This window comes from Nerophis ophidion, linkage group LG19 (assembly GCF_033978795.1).
Source record: "Nerophis ophidion isolate RoL-2023_Sa linkage group LG19, RoL_Noph_v1.0, whole genome shotgun sequence".
Lineage (NCBI taxonomy): Eukaryota > Metazoa > Chordata > Actinopteri > Syngnathiformes > Syngnathidae > Nerophis > Nerophis ophidion.
In genome coordinates, this window is record NC_084629.1 from 47,151,081 (window position 1) to 47,163,812 (window position 12,732).

Consider the following 12,732-nt stretch of genomic DNA (forward strand, 5'->3'; position numbering starts at 1 on the left):
GATGCTTCCTTTTGAATCTCCTTATAAGGTGGCTTCAACTACCTGTAATATGACTGATACAGCCGGCAGACCAGACATGGTATCTGTAAAGCTGGAGCTCAAACTAGAGTTTATGAGCAACCCCCCCTAAATTAGAGAAAAAATACAAATTATGAAAGATATTGAACAAGATTATATATTTTTGATCACTGTGATTTATTTGTTCTAACTTTACTGTAAAAATTTACATATTACTAATAGTCATTATTTCCCCACATCTGATTTCATTGTGATTTGCTTTTTAAAGAAATATTCCCAAACGTATTTGGCCTGAATTAAGTATTTTTAAGCATAACAATGGCTAAATGGACTCAGATCTACAGTAATATTGGCCACTCGAAGAGACAAAACTAATCACAGCGCACTGTTCAGAGTGTAAGGTGACTAAACAGTGTTATTTCACATCTTGAATGCTCCCACAATGTTGAAAATCTCCTTTATAACGTTATAACGTTTTTTTATGCTCAAATTATGAAAATATTAGATCTATGATAAAAGATTCCAAATTTCATAGGGGTCTTGTTCGGAACCAATTACTCACAATACACAAGGGACGACTGTACTGCTGGCAGAGCAGACTTGGTATCTGTAAAGCTGAAGCTCAAAATGCAGTTTAAGAGCAAAACAAAATTAAAGAACAAACAAAAATGTGATTAATGATTTTGAACAAATAATAACATTGTGAAATATACAAACCCTGTTTCCATAGTAGTTGGGAAATAGTGTTAGATGTAAATATAAACAGAATACAATGATTTGCAAATCCTTTTCAACCCATATTCAGTTGAATATGCTACAAAGACAACATATTTGATGTTCAAACTGATAAAAAAAAATGTTTTTTTGCAAAACATCCTTAACTTTAGAATTTGATGCCAGCAACACGTGACAAAGAAGTTGGGAAAGGTGGCAATAAATACTGATAAAGTTGAGGAATGCTCATCAAACATTTATTCGGAACATCCCACAGGTGTGCAGGCTAATTGGGAACAGGTGGGTGCCATGATTGGCTATAAAAACAGCTTCCCAAAAAATGCTCACAAGAAAGGATGGGGCGAGGTACACCCCTTTGTCCTCAACTGCGTGTGAAAATAGTCAAACAGTTTAAGAACAACCTTTCTCAAAGTGCAATTGCAAGAAATTTAGGGATTTCAACATCTATGCTCCATAATATCATCAAAAGGTTCAGAGAATCTGGAGAAATCACTCCATGTAAGCGGCATGGCCGGAAACCAACATTGAGTGACAGTGACCTTCAATTCTTCAGACAGTACTGTATCAAAAACCGACAACAATCTCTAAAGGATATCACCACATGGGCACAGGAACACTTCAGAAAACCACTGTCACTAAATAGTTTGTCGCTACATCTGTAAGTGCAAGTTAAAGCTCTACTATGCAAAGCGAAAGCCATTCATCAACAACATCCAGAAATGCCGCCGGCTTCTCTGGGTCCCAGGTCATCTAAGATGGACTGATGCAAAGTGGAAAAGTGTTCTGTGGTCTGACGAGTCCACATTTAATTATAATTTTCAACAAAAAAAAAAGTTTATGAGTTTGAACATCAAATATGTTGTCTTTGTAGTGCATTCAATTAAATATGGGTTGAAAAGGATTTGCAAATCATTGTATTCCGTTTATATTTACATCCAACACAATTTCCCAACTTATATGGAAACGGGGTTTGTATTATTTTGATCATTGTGATGTAATTTTTTATTATACCTCTACCATACAAATGGCTAATAAAAGGCTCATACTGCCCATTGCCACTATTTGAGGAAATACAGTATACACATTTTAACTGTGGTGCCGGATAAATGACAATGAATCACCTAAATGTGGAAAGAGGTGCCCATATTCCTGGTGTCTCTTGGCACAAAGCTGCACCAGATGTTGCAACCGGGCCAGACAGCGAGCCGAAGGCGAGTAGGAGGCGGGCCGCATGACAACCACGTGATTGGAAGCAAAAAGTGTTTTCCTGCTGAGTGATGGCCCCGGAGGGTGCGCCGGACTGGGTGTTGCATTCGCAGGTGTCCCAGGAGGCAAAAAGTTGAGCGTCTGAGGTGGTGGTGGATTGCATAATAGAGCCTGCTGCTGGGGCACCTGGAGAAGACCTGACTGCTGCCGTGAGGGGTGCGTGTTGAGGGGCGACGGAGGGTGGGCGCGGGGTACGGGGGAGGGACTAAAGTGCTCAGAGGGTGTGTGGAAACGGTCAATGTCCTGGCAGAATTTCTGGTTCAGCACCGGCCGGCTCTGTAGTTTCTTCTTGATTGTGTTGCTTTTCCGAGGGGGGCCTATGTCTTCCCCGTCTGTGTCACCCTCGTAAAAGGCAAATGGGTCCAGGAGTTCCCCATCGGAAAGGGCTAACAGGCGCGTGTAGGGTGGGGATGGTGGAAGTTCGTTTAGACCGTTGGACACTTTCAGAGGTAAAGATGGCACCGTTATGTTGAGAGCAACAGACTCCAGGTGAGCCCGGGTACGCATTTCCTCCAACGCGTCATGTTTCTTCTTGCGTTCCTTCTTGGGGATGAAGCCAAGGACCTGCAGGTGGCTGTTGCAGTACCTAGAAGAACAATTGTACACAGTCTATGTACGTACATCCACTACATGTGATTACCGTATTTCCTTGAATTCCCGCCGGGTGTATAGTATGTGCCTGCCTCGAATTACTGCCGGGTCAAACTCGTTCCGCAAAATAATTAGCGCATGCTTAGCATTACTACTCAGGATTAACGCCGGGTCAAACTCGTTTCGCAAAATATTATTTTTATTAGCGCAAGTCTAGAATTTCCGCCGGGTCAAACTCGTTTCGCAAAATAATTAGCATATGTCTAGAATTTCCGCCGGGTCAAACTCGTCACGTCACGAGTGACACTTCACCTGTCATCATTTTCAAAATGGAGGAGACTGATTTCAATCATTTGAAATCACATAAAGGGAAGAAGATTAAGAGCTATTCAGTAGGATTTAAGGTCCAAGCTATTGAATATGCTAAAAAGAACAGTAAGCAGCTATGTTTTATTGATATACCGTAGCTGCGTGTGTCAAATATGAGTCATTAAATGACTCCCGCATACTGGTGGTAGAGGGCGCTAGTGATCCTTCTTGCGACTACTCGGCTGCAGAAGAAGTGACAACAAGCAGCAAGAGTGAGCAGCGATCGTTTATTTTTTCCTCTCGCTTGCACTTTTAACATGGAGGATTACATATCTAAAATAAAACAGTTTCCTAAACTGGACTTTCAATCGAAGCAAGAGGTAATAAAGGAAGATCTCCATCGAGACCGAGAGACTTTTAAAACTGAAGAAAGATAAGGAAGACTTCTATAAACAAGTTATCGATGCTTTTAATCAGAGGGAGCTGCGCATGGACTTCATTTATAAGTAAAGGTAAGACCATAATAACGTTTATTTTTATTAAATGTGCTTTTCATGATGGTATCCTTACATCACACTTAAATTTATAAGCACAGGCCTAAATTTATCGCATGCCTTTGGTAAGTGCCGGAGTGAGAAGAAGTTTTAAAATAATTAGCACATGCTAGCCTTTACCGCATGCCTTTGGTAAACGCCGGAGTGAGAAGAAGTTTTAAATTTATTAGCGCCCCGGCGGCAATTCAAAGAAATACGGTATTAAGCCTACCCACAACACAAGCGGTTTACAAACCTGCGGTCCTCTGATTTAGGGATGGGGTTGGTACACCGCTGACTGTTGTACTTGGCCACATATTCACACTGCTTGAAGGGGGCTGTCTTATCCTCCAGAACGTGCCGGATGCAGAATGCGTATCCATTGAGTCTGCGTTGTTTGCAGAGCTTTGGGCTGTATGAGCACAAGGGCTTATTGTCCACCTCTGAGAAGTGTATGTGTTTGCCTTCATACATCACGTGACTCTTGTCCTTGACAACATCAGCTGATGGGATAAAGTCAGAGGAAAGAATTACATCACTAATGCTTCAAAATGAGGACATAACCATATGTGCATAAACAGGTTGTACTGTAAAGCAGGGGCGTCGAATACATTTTCATTGAGGGTCACATCGCAATTATGGCTGCCTTTAGAATGCCGCATGTAATATATATATGACTATAAATGTACAATAGCCTTGTACACAAATTGCAAAGTTTTTGATTAATATGAGTTTTACAGATTGATGGATAACTTGCTGTGAAATCGTAAGTCAAGATGGCAAGCAGATATTTAAGTGTTTATATTTGATAAGCAAAAAATAAATGCTTGGAACATCAGATAATACTAACGTGTACAACAAATGCAATTGCATGTGCGATTTCAGCATGTGTCTGTAAAAATTGAAAGAAGAGATACATTTAGCCAGAAAGTGCTTTTTTAATTCAAGCCTTTCGCAGGCCACAAAAATTGTGTGTTAGGCCACAGTAAAATGATATGGAGACCACATTAAATATGTTGAACCACAAAAAAAATGACATACAGGCCACCTTAAGTCCTGCTGAAATGAGATGTTCTTATTTAAACGGGGACATCAGGTCCATTCTATGTGTCATACTTCATCATTTCGCCATATTGCCATATTTTTGCTGAAAGGATCTAGTAGAGAACATCCACGATAAAGTTTGTAACTTTTGGTGTTGATAAAGAAGCCTTGCCTGTACCGGAAGTAGCAGACGATGTGCGCGTGACGTCACGGGTTGTGGAGCTCCTCACATCTGAACATTGTTTACAATCATGGCTACCAGCAGCGAGAGCGATTCAGACCGAAAAAGCGACGATTTCCCCATTAATTTCAGCGAGGATGAAAGATTTGTGGATGAGGAAAGTGAGAGTGAAGGACTAGAGAAAAAAAAAAGGACTAGAGGGCAGTGGGAGCAATTCAGATAGGGAAGATGCTGTGAGCGGCGCCGTGGCAGCCGTGAGGGTGGCAGGACCACTCGGCCAGGCACAAACGCAACAAGGGATCGAGCCATACCGCTTTGAACCCGACGCTGAAGGTGACGGTCAGGAGGACGCTGCTGTTATTGATGCTGGAGTAGCACACGACATAGATCTCCTTCAGAATACAGAATGGTAAAAATAATCGCCGCATAATACACTATACTTTGTGTGTGTGGTCCAATCAAACCGTGTTCGCTTGACATCTCTGTTCCATAGTAAAGCTTGACTGTCATCTTCCGGGAATGTAAACAATGAAACACCGGCTGTGTTTGTGTTGCTAAAGCTGGCCGCAATAGACCGCTTCCCACCTACAGCTTTCTTCTTTGATGTCTCCATTGTTCATCGAACAAATTGCAAAAGATTAACCAACCCAGATGTCCGGAATACTGTGGAATTTTGTGATGAAAACAGACGACTTAACAGCTGGGCACGATGCTGGCACAAAATGCAAAATGTCCTCTACAATCCATGACGTCACGCACAGGCGTCATCATACCGAGATGTTTTCAGCAGGATTTTACGGCGCGAAATTTCAAATTGCACTTTAGTAAACTAACCCGGCCGTATTGGCATGTGTTGCAATGTTAATATTTCCTCATTGATATATAAACTATCAGACTGTGTGGTGGGTAGTAGTGGCTTTCAGTAGGCCTTAAGAACGAAGGGACAGGCCACGATAAAATGATGTGACGTGCCGAGAAAAAAATATGGTGGACCACATAAAATGGTGTGGTCAGAATGATGTGTCAAGACACATCAAAATGTTATGGCGGGCCACGTAAAATGCTGAGTCGGGCCAGATTTGGCCCCGCACCTTGAGTTTGACAACAGTACTGTAAAGTCTTATACCGTCCATCCATACGTTGTCTATTATTTAGTTCCAACATGTTTGGACTGTATTGTCAATAAACTGACGAATAAAAGTAAGTACACAAGTTTGCAAGTACAGTACACACTAATTAATTAAAAACATATACATTGCAGTACTCAAGCTTGTCATCACATCCATCAATAAGTGTGTGTGTAGTTTGGATAATATAAACATTGGGCTACAAATAAACGAATAACTCAAAATTCATACCATCATTGACTTTAAGGCAGTGGTCCCCAACCACCGGTCTGTGAAGAGAAACTAAATAGGGACTGCAATTTCTCTGACTTAACTTTGGTCTGTCCCACTAGACCTGGGGTGTCAAACTTGTTTTCATGTAGGGCCACACCGCAGTAATGCCACCATAGAACGGTGTCACGCCAAATTTCTTCCCCCCTACAAAAACCTCCCCCCCATTTACTTCCGGGGTCATGATTAATACAGACGTTTTGTTAACGCTATATTATAAAAATATAACGCTATACTATAAAAATACAGACGTTTTGTTAACGCTATATTATAAAAATTTTTTAAAAACAATTTACAAACACAAGCTATAGGATGACGCATTTACTTCCGGGGTCACGTTTCCTCTTATGTCATCCCATAGCTTGTGTTTGTAAATAGTTTATTTTTTATTTTTTATAATATAGCGTTATATTTTTATAATATAGCGTTAACAAAACGTCATTATTAATAATCAGAGGTGGGTAGAGTAGCCAGAAATTGTACTCAAGTAAGAGTACTGTTACTTTAGAGATTTATTACTCAAGTAAAAGTAGGGAGAAGTCACCCAAATATTTACTTGAGTAAAAGTAAAAAGTATGTTGTGAAAAAACTACTCAAGTACTGAGTAACCTGTTTGTTTAATGATAACGGCAACAAATAATGCACAAAAACATAAAAATAGCAATGAGCAAATTCATAGCCAGGAATATCTCTTAAGCAACTAAAACAATAATATATATTAAATAATAATACATGAAAATAAAAAAAATTAAGGCAAATTGAGCCACAATAACTTAACAGCACCATAGGCTCAGTAGGCATTCATCGATTGATTGATTGATTGATTTAAACTGTTATTAGTAGATTGCACAGTACAGTACATATTCTGTACAATTGACCACTAAATGGTAACACCCCAATAAGTTTTTCAACGTTAATCAATTACTTAATAAATGACCAAGTCGAGGTGATCTACCTCATATATACATATACATACACACATATCATATATATATATATATATACACATACCTTTATATAATATAATTTATATTTTTTTATTTTGCCGTTTTTGTTCACATGTTAAAGGTGTTTTAATGAATATACATGCATGTTTAACATATAGATTCCTATCTTTAATGAAGACAAGAATATAAGTTGGTGTATTACCTGATTCTGATGACTTGCATTGATTGGAATCAGACAGTATAGTGCTGATAATGTCCACATTTTCAAATGGAGGAGAAAAAAAGTTCCTCCTTCCTGTCTAATACATCATGATCAGTCTTTAGGCTTTTGACGGGAAGTACGGTTGAAATAAAAAGTGTCTTTTTTCCTTTACACTTTTGATTGATTGGTTGATTGATTGAAACTTTTATTAGTAGATTGCACAGTACAGTACATATTCCCTACAGTTGACCACTAAATGGTAACACCCCAATAAGTTTTTCAACATGTTGGGTTCTACGTGTGAAGGTCCCGTGACCACTTGGCTCTGTTTGATTGGTCCAACGTCACCAGTGACTGCATTTGATTGGTGAAACGCATGCACGCGTATCCTACTTTGAATGCGTGTCTGACAACATCAAAACAAACAAAGTGTGCATTAACAGATCGATTCAAAAAAAGTAGCGAGTAGCGAGCTGATTGTAGATAAATGGAGCGGAGTAAAAGTAGCGTTTCTTCTGTATAAATATACTCAAGTAAAAGTAAAAGAATGTTGCATGAAAACTACTCTTAGAAGTACAATTTATCCCAAAAATTACTCAAGTGGATGTAACGGAGTAAATGTAGCGCGTTACTACCCACCTCTGTTAATAATGACCCCGGAAGTAAATGGGGGGGAAGGTTTTTGTAGGGAGAAGAAATTTGGCATGACAGCGGTCTAAACAGGGGAAGTTAGCCTGTCAATATTAGCAGGGAGGGGGGGTTGCCCACATATGCGTCCTCTCCAAGGTTTCTCATAGTCATCATTGTCACTGTCACCGACGTCCCACTTGAGTAAGTTTTCCTTGCCCTTATGTGGGCTCTACTGAGGATGTCGTTGTGGTTTGTGCAGCCCTTTGAGACACTTGTGATTTCGGGTTATACAAATAAGCATTGATTGATTGATTGAATAAGGAAGTTGCCATTTGTTATAACTTTGTGACATGATACGATGCACATTAATGAACATATCAAATATAAATGTGACAGATTGTCTGATTTCCATCAGCATTTCATTGCAAAGAAACAAGCCCAGGCCTCCCGCTAATTCAGCCTTATAGTGACTTGTATTTTTCACAAGTGGGAAGCCGGTACCTGAAAATAACGCCTACATCAAACCGGTCCGTGGTGCAAAAAAGGTTGGGGACCACTACTTAACGTGGACCCCGACTTATACAAGTTGAAAAACTTATTCGGGTATTACCATGTAGTGGTCAATTGTCCGGAATATGTACTGTACTGTGCAATCTACTAATAAAAGTTTCAATCATCAAAGCTTTAAGGTATTTCAAAAGTGTTGCTATTGAGAGCAGCACGATTCTTCTGATTCCAAAATACACATAAGGTGCATATTTGAGGAAATGTTGCTCCTGTTAACAATGTAATAGTTACAACTATTGTAAAGACGGGTAAGAATATGCTGGCCAATAGCACATTACAGCCACCTTAGGACGGTCTAAACAGGGGAAGTTAGCCTGTCAATATTAGCACGTAGTTCGATGAACACTTTTTGAAACTTTATTTGGCGTTGCAGTGGACGTAAGTGGGTGTGCCGGCAGTTCATGCCTTCATTGACAATTTTTGATCCACTTACTTTTGGCAGCGGTCATTTTCTTAACCACTAGACCAGAGGTCACCAACACGGTGCCCGCGGGCACCAGGTCGCCCATAAGGACAAGATGAGTCGCCCGCTGGCCTGTTCTAAAAATAGCTCAAACAGCAGCACTTACCAGTGAGCTGCCTCTATTTTTAAAATTGTATTTATTTACTAGCAAGCTCGTCTCGCTTTGCTCAACATCTTTAATTCTAAGGGAGACAAAACTCAAATAGAATTTGAAAATCCAAGAAAATATTTTAAAGACTTGGTCTTCACTTGTTTAAATAAATTAATGTATTTTTTTGCTTTGCTTCTTATAACTTTCAGAAAGACAATTTTAGAGAAAAAATACAACCTTAAAAAATTATTTTAGGATATTTAAACACATATACCTTTTCACCTTTTAATTTCCCTCCTATTCTTTCCTGACAATTTTAAATTTAAAACCAAACAGGCTGCACCAAACTTTTGGTGCCTTGTTGACACAGAAAAGTACAGTGTTGTATGCGCAGCAGCTATGAAGGCTGCAGGCCTGTTTGGTTCAACTTATCTTTGTGAATCAGCCTTTTCTGACATGAACTTCATCAAGAACAAACACAGAACACGCCTCACTGATGCACATCTGCAAGACTCACTCAGAGTCGCAGTGTCAAATTACACACCAGAGTACAAATCACTAGTTAACATGCAATGCCAGGCTTCCCGCTAACTGACAAAGAAACAGATAACAGATTTGGTGTCCAGTTCAAAGTGTGACAAGATTTATTAAAAAAATTGAGATGTGACTTTTGTATTTTACATGAGTTATTATTTGTACAAACATGGTGCAAAGTAGTTCATGATTTGTTAAAAAATGTTAGTGGTTATCTAGTTAAAATGGGATATTGTGATTTCACAAGACTGTCTTAGAAGCGATCATTTGAAAATGTTCACTTTGAAAAATGTGCACTTATAGAGAAAATATAAAAATAAAGTGTTGCACATTGATATTTATCTGTTTTTATACATATTTATTGTGAGAAATCATTAAGATGATCAGTGTTTCCACAAAGATAAATATCATTAATTATTAATAATAACATAGTTAAAGGCCTACTGAAATGAGATTTTCTTATTTAAACAGGGATAGCAGGTCCATTCTATGTGTCATACTTGATCATTTCGCGATATTGCCATATTTTTGCTGAAAGGATATAGTAGAGAACATTGACGATAAAGTTCACAACTTTTGGTGCTAACAGAAAAGCCCTGCCTTTACCGGAAGTCGCAGACGATAACGTAACTTGTTGATGGCTCCTCACATCCTCACATTGTTTTTAATGGGAGCCTCCAACAAAAAGAGCTATTCGGACCGAGAAAACAACAATTTCCCCATTAATTTGAACGAGGATGAAAGATTTGTGTTTGAGAATATTGGATAGCGACGGACTAGAAAAAAAAAAAAAAGTTAAAAAAAAAACGCGATTGCATTGGGACGGATTCAGATGTTTTTAGACACATTTACTGGGATAATTCTGGGAAATCCCTATCTTTCTATTGTGTTGCTAGTGTTTTAGTGAGTTTAACAGTACTTGATAGTCGCGCACTGTCTCAGGGAAGTCGACGGCAGCTTTATTGTCGGCGCAAGCTCAGCTGATCTCCGGTAAGTGGCGACTTTTTACCACAAATTTCTCACCGAAACCTGCTGGTTGACATTCGGTCGGGATCCATGTTCGCTTGACCACTGTGATCCATAGTAAAGATTCGCCTTTGGGAATTTTAAACAATGAATCACTGTGTGTTTGTGTGGCTAAAGGCTAAAGCTTCCCAACTCCATCTTTCTACTTTGACTTCTCCATTATTACTTGAACAAATTGCAAAAGATTCAGCAACACGGACCTCCAAAATACTGTGTAATTATGCGGTTAAAGCAGATGACTTTTAGCTGTGTGTGTGTGTGTGCAGCGCTCATATTTCCTAACAGCCCGTGACGTCAAGCGCGACGTTTTAAAGAAGAAACTCCCGGGAAATTTAAAATTGCAATTTAGTAAACTAAAAAGGCCGTATTGGCATGTGTTGCAATGTTAATATTTCATCATTGATATATAAACTATCAGACTGCGTGGTGGGTAGTAGTGGCTTTCAGTAGGCTTGTAAAGGTAAATTGAGCAAATTGGCTATTTCTGGCAATTTATTTAAGTGTGTATCAAACTGGGAGCCCTTCGCATTAATAAGTACCCAAGAGGTAGCTCTTGGTTACAAAAATGCTGAGAACCACTGCTTTAAGGTATTTCAAAAGTGTTGCTATTGAGAGCAACGCGGTTCTTCTGATTCCAAAATACACATAAGGCGTATATTTGAGACAATTTTGCTCCTGTTAACAATGTAATAGTTACAACTATTGTAAAGACGGGTAAGAATATGCTGGCCAATAGCACATTACAGCCACCTTAGGACGGTCTAAACAGGGGAAGTTAGCCTGTCAATATTAGCACGTAGTTCGATGAACACTTTTTGAAACTTTATTTGGCGTTGCAGTGGACGTAAGTGGGTGTGCCGGCAGTTCATGCCTTCATTGACAATTTTTGATCCACTTACTTTTGGCAGCGGTTATTTTCTTAACCACTAGACTATATGTGAAAAGTCGACATAACCGTTAGCGAACTAGCTACGGAAGCTAAAAACAGACATTGTAGGCGGTAGCTAACCAGGAAACGGAAACCTCTACAGACGGCGACGCCACTTAAAATGTTTGTAAACATTTTCATTCTTTATGTAAATCGTGAAAGGAACATTAAAAACGTTCAAAACAAGTCACCTAAATTATTCGCGTGTAATGCTTACATATTTACGACCGACAATTAGTAACAAAAGGGTCCCGTGCGACGCTAAGGCCTGTAGTCGAGGGCCCGGGATAATATATTAATAGTGGTAACGTAATGACACATTAAGCATTATTTAATAGTATGTAGGCATAAAGTTAACCCAGTGGTTTTATTAGGTGAGACAGAATAAATAAAAAAAAATGGGCGGAAGAGGCCTTTTAGCTTCGGCAGACAGCGGCGTCGAGTGCTCGTCCTCGCCGGCCGCAGGCTGCTTCGACACGGCATCGACACAAATCGAGGTCGGCGCCGCAGAGCGTCTCGCTTACCTTCAACTGCTAAGGGCCCTCGCACGGTCTTCACTCCAGATAGACGGCCGAAATGTCTATTACGATCAGCTAGGCTATCCGTGCATCGATATCCGCGATAGAACAACAAAAGCGCTCTTCATTGGGCTCGGAGTGGCTTCATTTTCGGATGCATGTAAAATAAGCGCTCGGTGAAAATATAAGCAGTAGGTTGCCTGGTAAGGATTTTGTCAGCTCCACAGCAGACTCCCTCACAGCACCACTACAGGCACTGCGGGGACATGACAACAACCCGCTCGACAACAACAACCTCTGCAACCATATTGGAAATTCAACTTTGTCGGCAGACACCGCAGTGTACAAGTGCAACAAAAAGTGTGACAATGTCGTTGCCATGTTCTGCATTTAGGACACATGGAGAAGAGAGGTCCAAATATCCTCCTGAAACACAGCTACTTCATCTCGGTGAGACTGTGTCAAGATCTGCCCTGCTGCCACATTCATGCCGGCTGTGCACTGATGATGGACCACATGTCAGGTACCAAAACACAACTGCAGCCCCATCCATAGCAACCCAGCATAACATGTAACTTTTTCTTATAAAATGTTTACACTTAATTGCATTTCTGCAATGATTCAATGCAAATGATCTGAATGATAATTCTATCTTCCTGCACATATGACTTTCTTGTATTTGTGTTTTAACAAGATGCTGGAAGTTGTGAATTTCTCTAGTAAATTATTAATCTGAGTCACTGGGGTTTCTG

General features: G+C 39.8%; 1 protein-coding gene across 1 annotated transcript in view; it reads right to left on the reverse strand.

The window, feature by feature from the left end:
* The window catches only part of ino80da (INO80 complex subunit Da), a 33,744-nt gene extending 21,268 nt beyond the window's left edge, over window positions 1–12,476 (reverse strand). Inside the window, exons 1-3 of the mRNA XM_061880150.1 lie at window positions 11,987–12,476; window positions 3,709–3,955; window positions 1,875–2,605 (exon numbers count right to left, since the gene is read on the reverse strand). Of these exons, the coding sequence (XP_061736134.1) occupies window positions 1,875–2,605; window positions 3,709–3,926 (949 nt within the window). The 5' untranslated portion in view covers window positions 3,927–3,955; window positions 11,987–12,476. The remainder of the gene's footprint in view (window positions 1–1,874; window positions 2,606–3,708; window positions 3,956–11,986) is intronic.
* Between the last annotated feature and the right edge of the window lie 256 nt (window positions 12,477–12,732).